The sequence below is a fragment of the Delphinus delphis genome, chromosome 15 (genome assembly GCF_949987515.2).
Source record: "Delphinus delphis chromosome 15, mDelDel1.2, whole genome shotgun sequence".
Taxonomy (NCBI): Eukaryota; Metazoa; Chordata; class Mammalia; order Artiodactyla; family Delphinidae; genus Delphinus; species Delphinus delphis.
Window position 1 is genome coordinate 5,210,576 of NC_082697.1, and position 23,272 is coordinate 5,233,847.

Here is a 23,272-nt window from a genome sequence, read left to right on the forward strand (position 1 = left end):
ATGGAAGCAAGTTTTTATGGTCGAGCGTCACTCAGCTGCTTAGCAGTAAAGCTGGGATTTGAACCCAGGTTTAAATGAGTCAGAGTTGGCATCCACCACCAGAGTTTTCAGATATTCCAGTGAGGGCTGCACGTCACATCAGGGGCCAGTGGAGGGGCTTTCAGCTTTGGGAGGTGCAGGACTCCAGGGCTCAAGGTGGAGATTCTGGGATTTTAAATGCAGACAGGGGGCAAGGTAAAGAATGCCAGAGCCTCACCTGAGTGCCACCCCTGAGGAGGCTGGTCTTCAGGTGCCTGGCCCCACCTGGGGGCTTCCTTCATGGTTAAACCAGGGGACAGAGACACTCAGGCGCTGGCAGGGACCCTTGAGTAAAGGTAGGCATGTGTGATACAACAGGGAGGGGTGGGGACTGTGGCGACTTATGCTAAAAAGCTTAGAAAAATTGCAAACATTAGGCAGGCAGAACCTAAAACACTTCCGCAGGCTGCCCACAGGTCACCAGTTAGTGGTTGCTGGTTTAGACTGCCAGCCCCATGAGGGCAGGGATGGATCTGTCATGCCCATCAATGTACCGCTGGCCCAGCCCAGCACAGGGCCTGGCGCGCCCCAGTGGCAGCCTCTCTGTTCAACCCTCTTTGACCTCTGCTACCCAGCAGAGCTGGGCAATGTGGTGGGTGGCAGGACTCCAGCTCACCTGGCTGTGCCACACCCACCTGATTCCTCGCTTTTCTCTGAATTCCCAGGAGCACAGGGCTGATTTACGAGAATTTTCTTAGAAAAGAAAAACAAGTACTGGATAAATATTGGGATAAGGCAGTGGTTAAGACCAAGGCCTCTTGAATCTAACCCCACCGCCTCCTAGCTACAGGATCTTGGAAAAGTTACCTGGCCTCCCTCTGCCTCGGTTTCCACATCTGTGAAATGGGAATAATAATGGTACTTAACCTGCTTGTTGTAACTCTTAAATTAGGGAAAACTTGAATCTTGTGACTATTAAATGAGGTAATACATGGCAAGTGCCCAGAGCGCCTTGCACACGATAGGCGTTTAATCAATACTAGCTATTGTTCTTTATTGCACAGCTACCATTTATCAAATCTACTACCTGGCAAGCCCTGCGCTAAAAATCGGTCTTTGAAATAATTATTCCACAAGTACATGTTGAACATGAACTATGGGGCAGACCCTTCACAAGGCACACGGTATCCCCGTCACTTACTCCCCTGGGAAGCTCACATCTTGGGAGAGGTACTGAGTTAGCGCTAGAGAGCACAGCAGGGTGGAGGTAACGGTAAGACACTTGCTGGTCGTTACACAGGAGCGTGGATTCTCAGGGTATCTCTCCTGGGTTCTACCTTATCCCACCAGGCCCTGCTTGGCACACAGTAGAGGCTAGCAAACATCTGTCCGATGAACGAATGCCACTGGATACTCACAAGACCCTATACGGTACCTGCTGATACAAACAGGTGCGGTGAGGCTGATCACCTGGCCCAGGACGCAGGAGGCGTGGAGGATGGCACCCACGCACACCCTCCAGGGCAGAGGACTCTCTCCCCAAAGGCGCCGCCGCCACTGCCGCCCCGCCCTTCCGCCACCATGTGGATTTAAAACCCACGCTGCCGCCGGGCTCCTGCCCCTCTTCTGCCATTGGGCGAAGACGCCCGCACTTGTGTCCAATCGAATGGCTGCTCCCAGAATGCAAACTTGGGATTGGCTCGTTCGCTGTGTCATTTTGGGCTGCTTCTGACGTCAGTGGTGTCTGGCACCCCCGCCTCTTCCGCGTCTTGACTGGAGTTAAAGGAGCCGCAGGGGAGAAGACGCGCGAGTTGCTTCAGAGACACCTTTAAGTAGCCTTTAATTTTTTTTTTTATTAACGTTCATTGTAAAAGCTACAACAAACAGTGTAAGAGAAATATAAGTTTCATTTAATCCATTACACAAAACTAACCACTGTTAACATTTTGGCAGTTATCATTTCATTTTTTTTTCTAATAATATAATTTTATTTGTACAAAATTCGGATCGGTTCTGAAGCCTATTTTAAAATTTACTTCATGAAGGACTTCTCTCTGTATCGTCAAATAATCTTTGAAAACATGTTTTTAAACAGTTGCATTATCTTTGATCTTTATTCAAGCAATCCCCTATATTTTTCTTAATTTCATTGAATTTTGCTTTTCCAAATGAAAATAAATATCCTTGTCCTTAAAAATCAGTTCTCTGATTATTTCCTTAAAATATGTTGTAGAAATGGAACCAGAGGGTGAGGACACTCGTCCTTTAAGGCACATTGCAAAATTGTCTTGCATTCATTCATTCAGCAGGTACATACTGAGCAATTATACCTGCCAGTCGCTGCTCGGAGCTGTGGATACAGCAAAGAACGAGACATGTGTAGCCCACGGCTCTTTCAAAAATGCTGCGCCAGTTTCATCACCTCTGAAGCCAGCTCTGTGTTCCCAAACCCCTTATCTGAGCCCAGGGCTCTCTGTGCAGAGAGGAAGAGGTTGTACCTCCAGCTCTGGCACAGGGACTGCAGACAGAAGGCATAGAGCATATGCTGGGTGCCACACCCCTGGGGGGAGGGGGACTGTTGGGGTACCATGATGCCCCATTCCTCTGGACTCCAACAGTTCCTGTCTGGCATTCTGGAGGCCCTGGGGACATCTGAGCATCTGTTCCTGGGACCAAACACGGGACACGCAGGGCACAGTCCAGCAAGAGACACTGAACGAAGCAACTCACAAATTTATTTGAAAATTACAATTTGGGCTAACTTCTCCAAAGGGAAGGAGGGGATTTCTAGGGTTCATTTGTGTTTTGTATGGAACAGGGAGCTCCTGCAGCACAGAGCATGCAGTAATAACAATAATGAAATTTTTTCAAGAGCTTCTTCCTAGCCAGGCCCTATGCTACCTGCCTTACAGGAGTTTTCTTATTTAATCCTCCCAATAGCACTCTAAGTTCCTTGATGATCTCCATTTTAAAGATGATGAAACTGAGGCCTGGAGTCATTAAGTAACTTTCCCAATCAAGGCCATGCAGTTAGAAGTGGTGGCCTATACTTGTGTGACCCCAGGTTTTGGCATGCAGAATTCAGCGTTTGGGAAATGAATCACTGAATGACTGAGCCCCCAGAGAGTAAACTCTACAAAGGCAGAGCCTGGCTTGCCACGGCTGCAGCGTGGAACAGTCTCTGTGTGCCAGGTATGGTGCCCGTTGCTGGCCCAACCCAGCCAGGCGGACGCAGCCCTCCCTGCACCCTCTGCAACTAGCCTGGCCTGTACCCTCATACCCACCTCCTTCTTCACCAGCCCCCCTAATCCCAGCAGCAGAGTGCCACTGCCCAGCCTGGCACAAGTGCCTTTTATGCCACCAAGTATCACAGGTTTACATTATTACTCACTTCTGACAACAGTAAAATGTATCGTTCATGAGAACAGAGACACAGAACATTTCTGCCCCAGTATTTCTGGTCCATGAAATCAGCTTCAATGACAAACAGTTCTTTCTGGACATGTTTTAGACATGAGCTGAACATCTGGAATCTTCCAAACCCCTCTCAGGCTCAGCCTGTGGCAGGAAAGTCTGTATCCTAAGCTACATAAGGTAACCAAAGACCCCGCAGGGCCTGCGCCAGGAGTCAGGAGCAGGGTGCTGGCTCAGCTTGGCCCTTCTCCAGCAGCTTGACCTTGGCCAAGTCATGTCCCTGCCTGGGCCTCAGTTTACCCATCTGTCAGAAGACAGGATTTAGCTGAAATGTTTCCTTCCGTCCTTTCCTTCGGTCCACCCCTCATCTCCCTGCCTTGGTCTCAAAGCCCTGTCTTCTCTGCAGAAACCAGTTCCCTGATGGAAATGAGAAACTACACAGGAGAGAAGGAGGTGACTCCCCGGTGGCATCTGTGACCAGTTTAGCAGGGCTCCTTTGCTGGTCGCTGGAGAGCTCAACCATGTGACATCCGTCCAGGAGCTAAGCTCCTGCATCAGCACCTAAACACGCACAACACAACCAGCAAAACACACACACACACCCCTCCCCACAGCACGAGTGTGTCTCAGGATACAGCCCACACACGTGCAACACGTATATGCGCACACACACACACACACACTCCTCGCATCTTTATGGTACGACTTCTGGATCACTTAGAAGCTGGTCATTAGGAGAGCACATGGAGACCGGAAGTGGAGCGAGTGAGCCAGCCAGGAAGACAGGACTGTCGGCCAGGCAGGAAGGTGGCCCCAAGTGTGGCTTATCTGTGTACGTGTGCGAGCGCCACTCATTTACTCCACGGAGGTTTGCCAAGTGCCCGCTGCATGCCAGGCCCTGCTCAGTGCACTCGCCAGGGGTGCATGAGGGACAAGCCAGACTGTCCTGCCCCCGTGGGGTTACCACTCAAGTGGAGACAGACGGTGAACACGCAGACACGTGTCTGATGCTGCTGGTCACTGTGTTGAGGCCTTGAAACGCTCTCCCCTCCCCACCCCATGAAATCCTGTTGCTGCCCCGCTGAGGAGTAGAGGAGATGTGGCTTCCACGAGGTGAGGCAGCCTGCCGGGGTCATCTACGGGGCGCCCGGAGGTGCCCCTGCAGAGGTCAGCTGCTCTTGGTCTTCGAAGGCGAGGTTTTACAGACAGAAATCACCAAGCAGTGGGGCAAATGGTGGAGCTGGGGAAGCCTCTGTGGAGCGCAGGACCAGCGGGAAAGGCAAGGCGGACCTAGGCAGAGACAGCGAGGATGGCGCAGGGGAGCAGAAACACCGTTTGCTGAGGTCAGCCCACGGGCTCTGGGGCTCTGCCTTCACAGCCTGCTCCACCTCGTTCATGGGCTCCAGACCCTCAGCGGCCCCATCCGTCCAATGGAAATGCTTCACAGGGCTGACGTGGGGATCCAGTGAGCTGAGCCCTGGCTCCCTATAGAATCCCGATGCACAGTTGTTGAATGATGAAATGTACAAATACGAAGAGGCTAGAACAGGGCCTGGCACACAGGCAGTGTCCGATAAACATTAGCTCTTACTAGTGCTTAAAAGCAAAACAAGACAAGAATAATAATAAAAACGCAAAGTCCAAAGATGCTGACTTGGGAAGATCGATAGGCCCATGAAAGCACCAGTAGCACTGGGGGCTGGAGGAGCTGAGGGAAAAAGTGACTCAGCGGAAGGGGTTTCCAAAATTGGCGAGGCGGGAGAAGAAGTGGTTAAACCACTTCAGGCCACCAGAGACTGTTTCTGAAAAGGCAGCTCTGTCCCGCAGGCCTGGGGATGGCATGAGGTGAGGGGGCAGGGCTGGACCTCACAGGCCGGGGTCTGCTTTGTCCCCACTGGCCGCTGTCAAAGCAGGCCCCAGCGAGCACAGTCAGGACACGGCCGGCCACCCTCGACCACGACCCAAACCCACGCTTGTTTCCCTGGTCCCTGCAGGGCCGCCGACGAGGGCCTGGCACCTGAGTGGGACCGTCTGCAGGACTCGCAGGGCCCATTGTTCAAAAACTATTAATTATGAAGAACTTCAAGGTGGTGACAATAGAACCTCAAACCAAGCAAGGGGCCCTTCGGAGCCCGGGGCCTTGGCATCTGCCTGGGCTGCACACCCGTGAAGCCGGCCAACAGTGCAGCCCAGACGGCAGGTACTGGCAGGGGCGAGGCCTCCTTACGGGGCTGGACCTCAACGTTTCTATCTAAAGATCCCCCTGTGGGAGATCCAACCCCTGCTAGGGGCAGACAGCCGCATGTGCTGTCTGGAGGCCCAGAAAGGCGTGTGCCAACGGTCGTCTGGGGACACACACCCATTTCACAATCCCACAACCTGTAACCGGGTTGGGAAATGTATTCCAAGTCCCAGATTTCCTTTAGTTCCTCTTCCACCAAGGGCTCTGGCCTGGCCATGTGCTGCCCCCAGCCTGGGGCTCCCTCCCTGCTGTCCCACCTCCCCAGAGGGGCCACCTGACCCCTTGGGCTCCAGCTGCATCCAGGCCGGGTTCCTTTGTTTCTTTCCAACTCTTGTCCCTCTGAAACCATCGCTTGGACTTACATGTTTACGCATCTGCTGTCTGTCTCACCCGCAAGAATCCGAGCCCCAGGAGGGCCGTAGGAAGGTGCTCGGTACACATGAGTTGAATGAAACACCACCTCCTCGGAGTGGGCTGCCCCGATCGGCAGCCCAACCTCTAGCCCATCATTACCGTGTCTGAAGTAACCGAGTTTAGCTACGGGTTTTCGGGCCTGTCTCTAGTCTCTCCTGACTCCCACGATGTCACAGGAGGGTAGGGAGTTTGTTTTGGTGGCTGCCCTGTGTCTAGTACCCAGCAGAGAGCCTGGCACTGAATAGAGGCACAACATTTACTGAGCGAAGGAAGGAAATGTCTTTCCCTGACTTTCGGTCTCCTTCCCACGGACTCAGGCTGGCCCAGCAGAGGTGGGCCACCTCCCAGTACCCGCACTGCCAACAGAGTGAGCTCTCCCATCTCAGTCCACATCACCTCTTCCCGTGCCCAGCCTGAGAGCGCACTCTGTCCCCCGATCACTGAGCTCCCGGCACCACATAGGGTCATGCCTGGCACACAAAGGGTTGCCAGATTTAGCAAATAAAAACACAAGACATCAAGTTAAAATTAAATTTCAGGTAAGCAGCACATAAATTTCCAGTATAAGTATGTCTCAAATCCTGCACAAGATACACTTATGCTAAAAATTGTTCATGGTTTATCTGACATTCACATTCATCTGGCAGCCCTAGGCACACGTGAAGCCTCCCATGAGTGTGGGTAGTCAAGTGTATGCTTCTTCCAAAGCATCTTTGTCCTTTCCTGCTACCCACTCAGCCAGGGGCCCTGTCATTGTGGGAAGGCTTTCCAACTGTCAATATTCTCGTCTGCAAAAGTGAAAACAACATAAGGCCAGAGCCTCCCCGGCCGGGGTTCCATGAGGATTAAATAGCAAAACTGCTAATATATATTCAGCCCTCTTCTTATGCCCTTCCAAGGCACTGCCCCCCTCACCCCCTCACAATCACCCCAGGCAAAGCCACCTTTAGCATCCCCACTTTGAAGAGGACGAAACTGAAGTCAGAGAAGTGAAGATACTCAGCAAGGTCACATGATTGTGTCCCACTCGTCCTTGGAGGTGCCGTTGCCACCGCCATACTGAGACCCTGCATTAGGCCTCCAGGCAGAACTAGCTTTGGAGCCAGGACGGAGACCACTAACTAGTCCCAGGTGTCACCATCAAGACAGTGGGGTCACATTATAGGTGCTCATTAAATGTGACCAGTGCCGTTGCTCCAGACAGATGAACCAGAGGTCAGTGTAGTGGGTTTGTTTTTAATCCACTGAATTAACTGGTTATTTTTGCCTGGTGGCAGTTTAACCTGAATTGTGTAAAATGTTGCCTCATTTCCAAGACAGTCAACGGTGTGTGATTCTTGCTGCCAGACAGGCCAGATCGGCTGTAAGAGAATTCAGGAGCGCAGGGGCTGCCCCTGGCCTCACTGAATTCCTGGCACTCAGGGCTAGCTAGAGCCCAGTGAAAGTCTGTTGATTGAATGAATGAAGGAATGGCTGAAATGAGGGGCAAGGCTGGTGGTCTCCTTTGGGGAATGAGTGGGATTCAAGGTCATCCCCAGGCCCTGATAACAATTTCAGGGACTCCCCAAGGCATGTTCCTGACTCTCCAGCTTTTTCTCCAAACTGCTGAGGTCAAATTGCAGCCAGACCTCCCCTGTTCCTTCCTTGGACCTGCTGGTGAGATCGACCCCTCCTTAAGGTAGGGGCTGAGACTGTCCAGCCCATGGCAGGGGCGCCCTCCACCGTAGGCCCTGAGCGCTTCCCCCCTTCCTGGCCCCTGGGCTTGGCTCCCTCACCAGTCAATCACTCCTGAGCTTGAACCCTCTAGAAAAAGTTTCTGGGCCTGCCCTCCTAAGAAAGCAAGAGGCATCACTGTGCCCCCTTGGGGAAGAGACCTCACCACTTTTGGGGCTGCCATTCAGTGAGTTCTACAAGATACAGCTCTGGTTCCAGTCTATTAAAAGGAAATGCCAGTAACTTTTAACACCTACCCCTCCCAAATGCAAAAGTATTCTCCGCTCATTAGGAAAACTCCAGGCATTACAGGGATCTGTGGGTATTTAAAGAACTAAAAATATTTGGGCGGGGGCCAGGGTGGGGAGCTGACCTGGGTTCAGCTTAGACTCCTCCATTGTGTGACCCTAAGCAAGTGACCCCCCTGGCCATTTTCCGTGTCTGTAAAATGGGGATAATAATATTCCTGCCCCTCAGAGTAGGCGTCAGATTGCGTTCATGTTGATAAGTTTCTGGCGCGTGGTAAATAAGTACTTGTTAAATAAATGGCGATTTCGGGCAGGGTCTAGGAGAGGACACACCGAATTGCTGAGAGGATGTGGAGATGGGCCAGGGAGGGGGGCCTCTTACGTAATATTTTAATATCTTTTTAATTCCAGGAGAATGTGTTCTTGCAGCACTTCTGTAATTAAAACTTGAAATAAAAGTACACCCCCGCACTTCCTCCCCCGTCTTTAGAACTCCCGAGCTGTGCCCCTTCCCCGCCCCCCCGCCCCAAGCCGGTGGCCCCTCGGGCAGCAGACGTTGGGTGTGGATTTGCTCCGGGCCCCGCCGGCTGGGAAGTTACGAGTCCCGGACACGTATTTACATGACAAGGGCTCCCGGGCGTTTCTCGGAGCTGTCCGGGGCGTGCCTACGCGAGTTCCAGTTCTCCCCAGTCTACCTCCTCTCGGTCGGGTTAAAGTGCGCGGGGGGCGCAGTGGGCTTGGGGCCTCCTGGGGCTGCAGATCTGGAGTCGGGGAGCTTACTGCGAAATCAGGTAATGGGTAACCTGGAGGGCTCCCCCCTTCCCTTAATTTCCCCTGCCCCGAGTCCCAGGGACATCGTGCTTCTCTGGGGGGGTGGGGGACAAGCTTCCCCCCGAGAGCCTCGGTCAAGGACCCCGGGGACCGGGTTGGGAGGAACGCACCCGCGATGGCTGGGACACAATCCCGCTGCCCCGGGCCTGGTCTGTGCCAGGCAGAGCTTCCTAACGGACCCCCGTAGGGGAGGGGACGCTGCGCCCTTCCTCCGCCGCGCGGGTCCTGGGTCTACGCGGGCCGCCTTGCTCTGGCCCTTTAAGAGCCCGCCCCCTTCCCCGTCACCCCGCCCCGCGGCCCGGGGAAGGGGTGCGGGGGAACCTCGGCGGGGATTGGCGCAGCGCGCGCCCCCTCCCCGGCCCCCGCGCGGTGGGAACCGGCAGCCCCGTCTAGCGCTGACGTCAGACCGTCTGCCTGCCTCCGACCGCGGTCTCGGAGCGAAACCCGATCTCCTTGGACTTGAATGAGGAGGAGGCGGCGGCGGCGGCGGCGGCGGCGGAGGCGCTCGGCTGGGGGAAGCCAGCAGCGGAGGCTCAGCCCCGGCGGCAGCGCGCGCCCCGGCTGCCAGCCCATTTCCCGGACGCCACCCGCGGGCACTGCCGACGCCCCCGGGGCTGCGGAGGGGCAGCCGGGGGGCGCAGGGGAGCGCGGCCCCGAGCACTGAGTCCCGCGGCGCCCCGGGAACTTGGCGGCGCCCCGAGCCCGGCGAGCCGGGGCGCGCCTTCCCCGCCGCGCGCCTCCTGCATGCGGGGCCCGAGCGCCGGGCGCCGGCCGGAGCCCCCCCCGGCCGCCCCCGAGCCCTCTGCGCCCCGCGCCGCGCCGCCGCGCCGTCCATGCACCGCTTGATGGGGGTCAACAGCACCGCCGCCGCCGCCGCCGCCGCCGCCGCCGGGCAGCCCAATGTCTCCTGCACGTGCAACTGCAAACGCTCTTTGTTCCAGAGCATGGAGATCAGTGAGTGACCCCGCGCCCCCCTCCCCGGAGGCCCCGTCAGGCTCGGACCCCGAGTCGAGGCGCAAATGCGGGCGGGGGCCTGGGCCGTGCGCGCCCCCTCGGGCCGTGCGCCCCGCGCCCCGGCTGCGCCCGCCGCGCCCGGGGCGCGCCCTCCCGGCTCGCGGCAGCTGGCGGCCGTCCCGGCTTTGTCCCGCGGCGCTGCGAGCCTGGCACGGCCCCCGCTGCCCGCGCCCCGCCCGCCAGGACTCGGACCCGGGGCCGAGCTGCGCAGAGGGCGGCGGGGCGCCCGGCGCGGGAGGGCTGGGGCGGGTGGATCCGTGAAGTTTCCATTTTATTTCCCTAAAGGGCAGTCGCGATGGAGCAATTAGGCCGGCTCTTTATCAACTTTGGATTGGGGGCAGGGGGGTGTCAGGCGTGTGAGACACTGTCTGGCCTGCGCGGTGCCTGGGGCTCCGGGTGTGTGTCTGGAGCGTGCGTGGCTCTGTGGGTCTCGGTCTGTGTGAGTGGGTTTCCGTACGTCTGTGGAGTGTGCGTGTCTGGGTGTCTCGGTCTAGGTCTCGGCGTCCCTCTCTCTGTCGTGTCTGTGTGTGTGTCTGGCTCGCGGGCTGCCCCAGGAGTGTGTGTGCCCGAGTGGGTCTCAGGGTCTCTCTGTGTCCGGGTCTGGGTGCCTCTCTTGAGTGTGTGCATCTCTCTGGGGGTCTGGGGACCATTTGCGTCCAGGTGTCTGAATCCAGGGCTCAGCGCTGGCGGGTCTGGCGAACGTGGATCCTGAGTGTGTGTCATTGTGTGATTGTCTGTGTCCCCGACGCACCTATAAATAGCTTCTGTCTGGACAGCTTGGCTCAGTCTGGCTGGGACGGTGGTTACAAATGAGTCAAAGTTTGGGGCTGTCTGTATTTGGGACTGCCTTGCTCTGAAAGGGGGAGGTGGACCAAGGGTGGGGAGGGGAGTGTTGGAAGCTTGGCGCTGACTCGCCCTGTGCTCGGAGAAGTTGAGACAAATAAGCCTGGACGTCCGTCACACATAGCCCACCCAGGTGAACACTGGGGTGGATGGGCATTTGACTGGCACCCCCAGGGGACTGCCTTCTAACCTACCCTTTGGAGACCTCTTGTCTCTGAGCTTCAGTGTCCCCTTGGTCTCCCCTAATCTCCCCAGGCGAGGGTGGCACACAGCCCTTCCCTGCTGGGGCCAGCCTTCTTCCATCTGGGACCAGGAGTCCAGAGGCAGCCGCCACCGAGCGAGGGCAGTCACTGGGTGACTCATAAGCCAGTTTCCGCAGGCGGCTGCCACAGTTTTCGACCCCTGAGCCTGTACAGTGAGGCGCAAGGGGTAAAAATAACCCATGACCGGCCCTGCTGGGGCAGGCTGGCTGGCGTTGGTGGTGGGTCCTTCCATCTGCCGGTCCCCACTCCCTCCAGTCCTGGAATTGAAAGCCTTGCTCTCCCTCACCACCACCACCACCACCACCACCACCACCACCACCACCACCCCTCCCCCCCCCGCCCCCCCGCAGCTGCCTCTTGCCAGGCCAGCGAGATGCCAGGAGAACCTGCCCAGAGCCAGCGTTTGCGGAATTGAGTTGCATTAAACCAGATTGCTTCCCAAAGGCCCTTTGTGAACTCGGGAGGCTAATGAAATGCAGGAGGATATTATTAAAATATGTTCGCACATGTTTGGAGAGTCTCTCTGGTGCTAAGTGGATTGGTGCTCAAGTACTCCTCGTGCCTCATTTTCCCCCTCCCGTAAAACTGCCTTGGGGAACTCCCCGCACCCCGGTCCACACTGTCAGGTTGAACTTATCCGTGATGAGGGCTGAGCATGGCCGGACATTCTGCTCTTCTTTCTTTGTGTTCAGGACTCTTTAAAAAATTCATTTTTATTTCTGTGCCTTCTTGGGCTGATCAGCCCTGACAATATTTTGGCCGCGACACCGAGAGGCCGTTAAGTCCGATGCCTGTTTTGACCGCTGTGCTTCAGCGTCTGAATGGGACCCTTGAGGTTATTAGTGCTTGGAACCCTGGCCCGCTCCAGCTGGCCCTGAGGTGGCCCATTAGTCATCATGCTCAGTGTATTTTTTACACACGGCCCTCTACTTCCTGGAAGAAAGCCCAGGGCAGGGAGGGAAGCGGTCTTTAGAGCGCAGGTATAATATAACAGTTTGTTGCGAGTGCTAATCAGATTTCCCGGAAACAGTCTGATGAGGACTGCTTTAAAGGCCTGGAGTTTCTTTATACAAAAATAAGGAAGGAAGGAGGGAAGGGAAAATTGAAGGGAGAAAAGAAACGGGCAGTGGTCGCTGTGCCTTTCTCATGATCTGAGCTGGGGGTTCAACTGGAACGTTAAAGTTGGATTTGGAGTTGGTCTGCAGGGCAGTGCCCGGGTGGCTCCTCTTTTAGAAGAGAAGAGGTTGCCCTTGGTAGGTCCGTTAAGCCCCCTGGGCCTCAGTTTCCTCATCTGAAAAACGAGACCATGATGGTTGAAATAAAAAACTCTACCGTCTTTCAAGACGAGACCTCTGCTCTCCAAAGTCTGGCTGGGGGCACCAGTGCGGGAAATGGCTTCCTGCCCCTCGAATGGCGCTGGGTCCTTGGTGTGGGTCTTCAGCGGCCCCAAATATCAGACCCGGGCGGACCCCGGGCAAACTCGGGGTTCATACCCTCGATTTATAGATGAGGGGAAGTGGCGGTGGAAAGCTTTGTCCCAGGTCCCCAAGCAATGCTAGACTCAGACCCAGGGTTATTTCTCATGGAACGCGCACACCATCTTGAAAATGGAACAGGGGCCCCAGAGTAGGTCCACCTTGAACTTGGGGGCTGGAGGAAATCAGCAACGTCTCCTTTGCACCTGGAAGAACGGGAACTGGGTCGGCCCTGAGGGAGCCAGATACCTGGGATGGTCTTGGCTTTGACAAGACACTGCCAAGACTCTCCAGGGGCCCCCATCTTTCCTGAGGGTCGAGGGCTGTGGGCTGCTGTCCGATGGGACTTTGCTGTTCTCTGAACTCACCCCACGGAAAAATACACCATTTCGGAAAAGAGCCAGGGTTCTTGGACTGGAAAACAACCAGCTCAAGTGACAGCCCACCGGAGATGACAGCCAGCGAGTTCGATGTGGCAACTTTTGAGGAAAGGATTCCTCTTGGCACACGTATTTGCATTTTTCTTGGCATTCTTTGACCTCTTTGCAGTTCTGCTGCATCTCTTAGCAATTACCCCCTGTCTTTCTCCTCCAGCTTCTGCCTGAGGCCGTTGGGGGCAGACAGATGCTAACTGTGCCTTCTGGACAGAGCGAGTTGTAGGGCCAGACAGCTGTTGGCTCTCGTGGCAGCATTTCTGGAGGGTCCTGGGAGGTGCCCCTGCCCTGGCTGCGCCCTGCACCTCTGCAGACAGTGTCTATGGTGGTGGCTTGGTTTTTTAGCGCAACCGGAGCCATTGAGCCTCGGATTCCTCTTCCCCGACCTCTCCTCCGATTCCAAACAGATATCCCCACGCACTAGAGACTCCGAAACTCACAGGAAGCCCACTTTCTGGCGGCTTGTGTGGCACATGGGCTGTGCATGTGTAACGCTGGAATCCAGGGTATGTCACCCTTGGCACTAGGACGCCCGGGCCGGATAAGTCCCTGTTGGGAGGGAAGGTTGTCTTGTGTGCTGGCTGTTCAGCAGCGTCCCCGCCTCCACCCTCTAGGTGTCAGGAATAGGGTTGTACTCCCCCCAGCAAGTGGCAACAACCAAAAATGTCTCCAGCCTTTGCCAGATGCCCTCTGAGGGGCGCATTGTCCCTGGTTGAGAACCACCGTTTTAATCACTTACTGGTTTTTCCAAGGGGGCTGGAGGGGGCGGGAGGGCAGATCTCAGTGGAGAGAAGACGATCCTCAGTTCCTTTCCAAAATCAGCCCCTGTAAACGCCCAAGGTGACACCTGCCACTCCTCCACGTAGCCTTTATTGAGCGCCTCTCGTGTGCCGCGCAGGGAGGATTGGGGCTCCTTCTTGAGGAGATTTCCGGTTTTCGCCTTAGGAGGAAAGACTCGGGCACCCTTGAAAGCTGATATTTCAGGTTTCCGGTTAAACTGTGGACGTCCAGCCGGCACCAGCTTTTACCCCCGTGGACCCTCTCACCTGGGACTTTTAACCCATATGTTTTCTGGCTGTCCGGGTTTTAGGTTGAGGCGCCATAGGAGGCTGAGTTTTGACTGGATCTCAGGTCAGGCCGTTGGCCACAGCTTCCCAGGAAGTCTGGGTTAAGCCAGCTACCCCGCCCAGCACGTCCTGCGGGCAGGGGTGAGCTTAGTGTTTGTCAAGCCACAGAATAACTAATGGCTTTTGTGCACACACGCAGACACAGGCACACACACGCGTGTGCACACACACCCATGCCAACACACACGCACACGTATGGGCTCACACACTCAGCTGCTACCCCTTTCTACCTTTCCGGCCAGCTTCTCTCGAGGTTGGGAATGGTTACAGCTTCTTCTGGGCGTGTGAGACAGACACAAAGGAAAAAAGTACACATACACATACTTTCTCCCCTATAAGTTGTGCAAATGTGTGCACTCTCCCTTTGAAAGAGAGGAAGGGAGATGGAGCTGTGTGTGAGGCTGCCTGGAGAGGAGGCTGGCGGGGCGGGATGGCGGGGGCTGCTTAACTTCGCGACAAGGTGAGATGCACTTGAGCCCCAGTAACCCCAGAGCGGCCAGCTCAGGTGTGCCCAGGTACCACCTCCGTGTACCAGCCCCACCTCGTCTCAGGGTTTTTAAACGTCCATGGTTTGGTCAATTGTTAAAACATAAGGAAGTGTTGGAGAGGAGGACACGGGGCGGGGGGGGGGGGCGCCCAAGCCAGAGGGCCCGCGTGGCCTTGTCTCCAGGTGTCATCACCCGGAGAGAAGTTTGCAGGCAGCTTGGCACCTGGGGTCCCACGCAAAGAGAAAGAGCTCTGGCGCACCGAGTCTCGGAGACTGTGCTCCTGCCAGCCTTGGGCTCCTGTATGGCACACGTGCTGAGGAGGAGATCAAGGCCGAGGACACATTCTGTGCTTTTTAAAAGGTGTCGCGTGCATGCCCGCATGTGTGCGTGTGAAGACGCTTGGCTAGGGGTGGGGCTGGGTGCCACGTGCCCCCTCCTCTTGGTGTGCCTGAGGAGCAGAGGGGATGCACCCCACTGCTCCGGGCCTTCCAGAGGCCAGCAGAGCACGGTTCAGGGTGGCAAACTCAGTATCCTCTGTTTCGGAGCGGGGAGCTGCAGAGAATGGCGGACGGAAGTCCTGCCTAGAGGGACCACTGCCACTGGGCTCACCGTTGTCACGTGGGCCCTGTGAGGCCAGATCTCTCCGTTTCAGGGACCTGGACAGCTAGGTTTTGTTGTAAAACTCCTGGATTTTAAGGACTGACAATTCCTTCTTTTCTCACCTGCTCGCAGGTCCTCTCTCTCCCGAGGGCTGAAGTGGGTTAAGAGGGTGACCCAGGGCCAGAGGGATGGAAGCTCTGCCCCACTCCCAGACTTGCTGGCTGTGTCACCTTTCACTGTCACTTGGCCCATCTGTAGGTCTAGGTGACAGCAGCTCCGGTGTGCTGGGGTGTTGGGAGGATTCAAAGATGATTCTCGGGGAGTGTGGCCTGGCGTGTGCACGGCCCTGCGTTCATGGGAGTTGGTGGTGACAGTGCGGTGAACTAGACCCGATGACCCACTTGTCCTGTCCCCTAGCGGTCACACCCTGGCACTCTGCCTTTTGAGAAGGACTTCAGAAGAGGGTTCCTCCACCCTGGGGCTGGGCTGCCGGCACTGGTTGGGGATGTTGGAACGAACAGGCCCATGTGGGTACCATGACCTTGAAAGTGGAGGTAATTGAATATTTGTGTGAGTTTCCTTGTCCCTGGCTGGCAAACCTCCAGCAGGTCCAGCCTTGGCCCAGGAAGGCCCAGACATCTCTTAGGGTCCCCCGCTGGGTCACTGGAATCCAGAGCCTGCTTTGGGGGCAGAGACTGGGCTCTGGGGGTGGAGGGTATGTGGCCATGAAGAAGCACCACCCTGACTCCAGATACCCCACAGGGTCCATTCCTAAGACAGTTGGGAGCACACAGCCCAGAAACTCCAAATGGTTTGAGGCTCTCACTTTGAAAATTCATGTCCATTTTGAACAAGTGAGGGTGCAGGGGTGGAGGACGAGCCATCAGAAAGAGACCGTGATCTTTTCTTCCCCGGTGGGTTTCACTGCTCCACCTCTGAGCACCCGCGTCTTCGCTCCTGCCCTTCCACCTCCCCAGGTGGGCTGTGCCCTCCATGAAGTCACGTCGACTTCACTTTCCTTTGGGTGGCACCACAAAACCAAGCCCTGACATGGCAGGGTCTTGCCAGGGCCTCGTCAGGCACCGGTAGAGGTGTCTGTCACCAAGCCGGGAAAGGTCCCAGAATGGCTTGCCGAGAGGAGCAGGGGCTTCAGCACCGTGGGATGGGTTGAGAAAGGTTTGGGGGCATCCCCAGGCTTTCCAGGAGCCACAGAACAGCTTCTGTCTCCTGTTTCCAGGGTGACTGATGGGTTTTTGTTTCCACTCGCTTTCCTAGTTGGATATGAAGAGCTTATTATGTGCCAGGTACTAGTGACGCATTTTTCTCAATCTTCAAAACAACTCTGTGAGAGAGCTGTTGCTATCACCAATTTGCAGATGCAAAAACGGGATCAGAGAGGGTAAGACACTTGCTCTGGGTCACACAGCCAGGAACTGATGCTCTGTTGGGATTCAAACCTCAGCTCCCTGACCCCACAGCCCATGCTCCCGTGGTCTCTTCCCCATGACACCACACCGACTCCCATTCATGAGGGAAAAACAAATCTCAGAGCATGCAGTCGGACAGCATGCTGACTGACTTTCATTGGAAAGGTCTCCCCCAAACATGTGTCCCGCATCAGGCTGTCTCTGTCTCCTGCTCCTTCCTGCACCCCCAGACCACCACCATCCAATCCTGTGGCAGGGGCTTGCTAAGTGGCCCAGGGCTGTTCCTGGAGGGACCATAGCTTAGCTTTCCTAGGATTTCCAGGCCGTCCGGGGTCTGAGCACTGCCAGCCTTCTGGCCAGGGTGAGATGATGAAGATCTAGACTTTACGGGGGACCTACGTGGGGCAGAGCATCCCGTAGGTGCTGAGTAATTCAGCGCTTCATCCTGCACCGCGGGCGCTGTTCCAAGTGCTGCTCTGGGCACCGCAGAACATCAGGGGACAACTACGCAGATAAACGTACCCTCCAAGGGCTGCCGTTCTAGTAAGGACAGGGACAAGAAAATGAGTTCATTTCGGGGAGGAGGGCTGAGAGGAAACCGAAACAGGGGCAACCTCAAGGCGTCTTTCGGGGAGGCCCCCCGGGCTCCCAGACCGGTCACTGTGTTTGGGCTCCCAGAGCACCCTGTGGGTCTCTTTCCAGACCTATCATGTGGTATCGAATATTGTGTAATGAGTTGTGTCATCTCTCTTCCCTCTGGTCGCTGAGAGGTTGGGGTCCATTTTGTTCGTTATATCCCCGAGCCTGGTTGGTACCTTGTGTATGAGGGGGGAAGGAAGGGGGCAGGGCGGGCCGGCAGGCTCCTAGAAGATTCCAGGCAGGACAGGAGGTGGTCAGGATATAGACTTGGAAAACCATCCTTTTGGGGATCCCTCCTAAGCTTCCCCGCTTGCCCCTCTGCGAAACAGAGGGGAGATTAACACCTGCTTCATAGCTTGTCAAGACAACTGCCCAGCAATGAAAAGCACCGCGGGCACAAAACATTTTGAATGCTCCAGTGACGTTTCCACTGTCTGGGGCAGGAAGCCGTGCCTCAGCCCCCTCCCCACCTCTGCCTCGGAGGCAGGTACTGAAACCCACGCAGAAAGGGGTCTCTCAGCGTCACTTTAGTACCACTAAGAGCTTAGAGATGACACAGGTGCACCGCCGGGCCTGCCCCTCGCCCCCAAAAGGGGGATTTCTAGGACGATTCTTTTCCGCACACAGCTGTTTCAGACTCGGAGGGTTTTTTGATTGCTCTATCCATTTGTCACCCCCGGTGGAGCTGGCGTCCGCTCGGATGTGACGGTGAGACCCACACGTTGCAAGGAGTTGGGCAGCTACTGTGACTCACCGTCCGAGGTAACCAGGTGGTGATCGGATCTTCTGGACGTTCCGCAAAGTCTGATATGTATTTGTTTTTCACTGGAGTGGGAGGGGGGAGGAAGGGGGTGGTTACCTGGCTTAGAATCGGTGCCTCTGCAATGCACTTGTAGGATGTTGAAAGCATTGGGAAATGTGGAGTCTGATTTTCTTTACCTTCAGATGTATTTTAACTATAGTCATTTATTACTGTAGTCGGTGGGTTTGGGAAGTGGTTCTCCTGGCAGAAAATAGAGTTTTAATTATTTGGTAACAAGTGTAAACTCCCAGGGGCTCTGGGATCTGAACGTTGTGGGTAAAGTTCGCTTCTGTCTTCCTTGAGCCACAGCTGTTCAAGTTACACTGTCCTCCGGAAACGTCTCCTGGTGCCCCATGCCCGGCACCGGCGCTGGGCTCCCCGGGGCTGGACAGATACACCTTAAACCACTGAACAGTCATATGAGTTCAGGACACCAACGTGCCTTTGATGTTTGGAGAAACGGTCCCATATCTTCTGTCCCTAATACGGACTTCGGTGGTGATGGGGCTGGGGGCAGCTGTGCCAGGTTCTACTTAGGATGCGTACAACTTTTGCATGATCTTGGCACAGAGTAGATGTTCAGTAAACAATGAGGCAGTGAGTGAAAGGGTGGGTTTATGGTGTTCCTTCGTCACCCCCGTGGCTGCTGGGAGCGTGCACTGAGGTCCTGTAACTGCCGGCATTTGATCCGTCACCTTCTGTCATCACTGTCACGCTTCAGGGATAGGAGAGTCTCTGTAGGTCCTTAAGGTCTGCAGGAGCTGATGTTTCTATCCCTGGCTTTGCGGTTGCAGGCAAAAGTGACAGATCCAGCTGTGGATCTGTGTGGGTGTCAGTGGTTAAGAATGCAGAAATATGTGCTTTAATATGTAAAACTGCATATCATTGGGTATAAAAAATACATACTTATATAGACTTATATTTATAATATAAAATATGCAGAATATTTTAAGACGTGTGCATTCCACCCAAGGCTAGAAGACTTCTCTGAGGTCCCCCGACTGGAGGCCACAGCGGGAACCACATCCCCACACCCCCTGCAGGTGTGCTTTGCCCTGGGCTCCCCCAGGGAGGTAAAATCAGGGTTCCCAGGCTCTGTCCTCAGAAGCAATAGAAACGAGCAGCTCAGTCAGTTTTCCTGCACGTTGTGGGCAAAGCAAACTGCCCTTTCCCAAAAGAGGTTTTTTCAGCCCCGCTGGTCTTGGGTACCTGGTTGCTGACTGCTCATCTGAAGTAGATTCCGCAAGACGGCCGCGTCGCTCCCCTCGCCTTGCTTTGCCTGAGAGGGTCCGGGCAGCTGCTGGTAAGTGGGGCTGCCCTAGAGCGTCAGCCAGGCGTGAGCTCAGTTTTGTTCTCGCTTATGTCACTTTGCCCACCAGGGTCAGACATTCCTGACGGGGATGCTTTCAGACTGTGCTGAAGCTGCCCTATGACGTTCAAACGCCTGACCAACAGCGTCAACCCAAGCCCTGTGGGGTGATTCGTCCCAGAGGCCACATTTACACTGGGGAGGCTCAGAATTTGCACGTGGCCATAGCAAGCGCTCTTTCTCCATCTGCCTAAGCTTTATAGCAGGTAGAGTAGCTTTGCTCTGATGTCCCTCCAGTGGACGTCAGTTGAGAGACGGTGGAAGAGTCTGGTGGTTGTAGATGATGTATTTCAAAATCCCGATCACAGAAGGGAGAATCTGTGTGGTCTATTACGGCTGCTCCACTTCAGGAATAAAAAATAAAAGTCAACACCAAGACGTTTAGTAAAACTAAGTGCGTACATGCGTACTTCCTTTACACAGCTCATGTGGCTACACAGCAAGGCTTCATCAGGGTCTTAAATAACCCTCCAGAAGAAAGTAGAAAGCGAAGGAGGCAGGGAGGGTCCATTCAGCCTGGGGAGCCCTGCAGGAATTTGGTATCTGCCCCTGCCCCAGTTTGCGAATTCCCAAGTCTGAGAATTCAGGCTGAGGTCCTGCAGCTGGTCACGGGTCTAATCGCCTTCCTGAAAATAATTTAGTCGGTAATAATTCTGTAAACCTATGAATCAACTTTGCGCAAACACCCTGAGTAATTTCTTTGTTCTTTTCTTTCTACTCTGTAAATTGGTGTCTGTAAAAGCCAAAGGTTTGGTCTTGTGGAAGGCATGATTCATTTATTGGTGTCTGTGCTGCCCCGTTATCGTCCAGTCATTTCAGAACCCAGTCGCGGTGAGCCGGGAATGATTCATACGGGGCTGAGTTGAGCAGCCGATGGGGGTCACAGCCACAGGGGAAACAATTTTTTCTAATCTGTTTGCGGTATGGGAGAAAAAGATGGCTGCATCGAGATGATGGAAAGGGTGTCAATTACATCGGTGAGTGTAGCCGATGAAATGACACCAGCCAGCCCTTTGAACACCCCTCCGTTTGCTGCTGTTGATCGTCCTGATGGACCACAGCTAAATGCACTCCTATCTCGGGTGTATCTCTCCTGTGTTTTGTGGATCCCAATCTCTGAGCAGGCTGACATCTAGGGACACCCCCAGGCAAACCTAGAGCAGACTTTCAACCCAAAAGCCACAAATGCAGAGAACATTGCCTTTTTAAAAAGTCTATCCACTAGGTTCACCGCGGGATAGTTCAGATGTCCAGGCTTAAGGGTCAGGGACCACTCCCGTCCCCCCTCTCATGTCTCTAACAAGGACAGTTATTAGGTGTTTGCAGTTGTCAAGTCTCTGCATTAATCTGTAGCGTGTGGGGACTTACACGTGGAACTGCTAATTTTGTCTAATTTTATTAGTTACTTTTCGCCCTAAATAAAATTGTCACCATCCTCCCATCCAGAGGGTAATTAGAGTCGCCTGCGACGTGGCGCAGAGGTGTAATTATGAGTCCAACTTCCAGTCATCCACGTGAATCTGGGCCCTGCCTGCAAGTGCATAACCCAGAAGTCGCTTATGTTTAGTTAAGGACTATTTCTTCCTGTGGCCATTTCTCTTCTGAAGTCTCCTTGTCTGGTTGATTCTCCATCTGTGTGACTTGCTCCACTGTATCCTGTCCTCCGCATCGCTGAGTAAGGTCCTGGCTCGGGTATCTGTGGATCCCCAGCTCCTATAACTCTTTAGTTAGAGGAGAATTTAGCTGGTACTTATGGAACCACTTTGTGACTTTCAAAGTGTGGATCAGGGATGAGTGCGTGGTGTTTGAGCAGCACTCCCCTTGCTGCCCGTGACAGACATTGCTAATCGATCCCAGCATGGGACAGTGGCAAGGGCTGCAGAACTCCTGGAAGGGAAGGGACTGCTCCTGCATGCAGCCACCGGGACTCCCCACCTGCTCGTCATGTCACATGGAGGCCCTTGGGCTGCCTGACGAGTCGGGGACAGTCCCTACTATGAGTTCTTAAGGCTGTACCACCACTTTGATGTGACCCAGGCCCCGGCTTCAGCTGTCAGGCCTGGGTCCCTCCCAATCCTCTGGGCTCATTCATGGTGAGATCTGGAGCAAGCCCCCTACCCATGTTACTCTCAGCTCCCCAATATTACTTCATTTGTCTTTCTTTAAAATCGGGGTCACCAACTCAAATGTCACAGAAGCCTCCATTTTTACCTGGGATGCATGTTGCAGCGTTCTTTTGCAGTCTAGTGAGAATGAGCTCTGAACCCTCTCCTGGAATAGACCCAAGTGAGTGGGGGTGGGCTTCAGGACGAAGAGGAAGAAAGGAGAGGAGCTGGGCAGTCAGTATTCAGGCAGTGAGCCCCCAGTGTCCAGCAGCTCTGTTTCCTTGATGATTTGCCTTAGTGGCACTGTGGCTTTTCGAACCCCAGCCATTCCTGCCAACAGTCACAGACGCTCACCAAGCACCATGTACGCCCTCGGGGCAACCCCGTTGGCACAGGAGGAAGCGGAGCTAAGGCATGTGCCAGGGGGCGGAGATCACCAGCCAGGAGCAGAGCAGGATTTGAACTTGGGCTGCGGGACTCCAAAGTCTGTGCTTTGCCCGCCGTCCCCCCAGCTTCAGAACCGCCTGTCGCCCGTGTAAGGCTGTGGCCGACTCCAGGCCTCTCCGCCTTTGCCCTCGGGCTTTTGCAGCTGGGCCTGCGTCCTGTTCATCCCTCCTGCACACGCTCCCCTTCTTGGAATGGTCACCGGCGACGATCCCGGGGCTCCGTGCCAGCGAGAGCAGGAATCTGTCCCGTGTCGGGTTGCAGCTGACGGGAGAAAAGGGTCATGGTGACCTGTGGGGCGCTGGGCAGGGCCTGGGCTCCCCAAGAAGGGTGCCTCGGGAGAGGGCGCGAGGAGAGGGTCCAGAGAGCATTAGGACTGAGGTCCCTTCCCAGCCTTCTTCTCAACAGCCTTTCTCCATCCTGCTGGTCATGGAAGCCCTGGGGGGTCTGCAACCCTGACCCTCAGGCACACCCCAAGGCAGGAGTGGGGCTTCTTAAAGCTCCCCGGCTAATTTCCAGGGTGCGGCTGTGGTTAAGCCCCGCTGGGCTGGCCCCCACCCCGTGCCTACAGATGGAGAAACTGAGATTCAGTCGAGGGAAAGGAGGAAATCCGGGCTAGTTTTCAACCCGAAGCCTTTCTGTGGCTAATCAGAGCGCTGCCACTAATAATGTCGTCATTGTAAGGACAGCAGGCTGGCGGGACTCCGTGTGAGCCAGGCCGGAGCTCACACTTGCACGTGTCACTGTGCGCTGGGCAGCAGGACCGCGGGGCCCGTGAGCCCTGGCGTCAGCCTCATCTTCCAGCGTCTGTCCTGTCCTTCCAGGCCGGGTGCTCGAGCAGCCGAGCGACCCCTGAGGCCTCTGCCAGCTGCGGTGCAGGGGAAGGCCTGGGGTCTGGTGGGTGGAGTGGGGACCCGGGGCCTGTAACTTACCGTCTAGTTCAGGGAATGGTAGGGGCCCCCGGTTTCACCAGGATCAGGCTGGGCACCCACCGTCCTGGCTTCCTCTTCTGCCGCCTGTGGCTGCCGGACGCGCCTTTAACCCACCCTTCAGCGTGAGCTGCCCCTACCTTTGCCTTCTGGGTTCTTGGCTACCAACGTGTGGCTTTCTGCTTCACCAGGGGCGCACGTCTCTTCTCGAAGGGTATCTTTCCCGGGGGGTGGGAGGGAGAATCCCGCAGAGGCGGGAACAGGGCACTGGTGGGCTTGCAGTTGAAGGCGGAATGTTCCAGACACAAGATTTTCTCATCCTGGAAGCCCCCAATGAGCCCTGCTCATACCTCTCCCCCGACCATTTCTTTCCTTCCCCTCCCTTCTTAATTTTGTTCTCTGTACAACGGGCTTCATTGAACCCTGAGGCTCT

The 23,272-nt window shown here is 55.4% G+C and overlaps 1 protein-coding gene across 3 annotated transcripts in view; it reads left to right on the top strand.

The window, feature by feature from the left end:
• The first annotated feature begins 8,823 nt into the window (after nucleotides 1-8,823).
• PMEPA1 (prostate transmembrane protein, androgen induced 1) overlaps nucleotides 8,824-23,272 on the top strand; it is a 58,508-nt gene continuing 44,059 nt past the window's right edge. For 2 of the 3 annotated variants that reach the window (XM_060033367.2, XM_060033368.2), the window contains exon 1: nucleotides 9,307-9,834. In XM_060033367.2, coding sequence (XP_059889350.1) covers nucleotides 9,714-9,834 — 121 coding nt within the window. In that variant the 5' untranslated portion in view covers nucleotides 9,307-9,713. Of the gene's footprint in view, nucleotides 8,841-9,306; nucleotides 9,835-23,272 lie in introns of those variants that run through there. The other variant, XM_060033369.1, reaches the window with a different exon arrangement.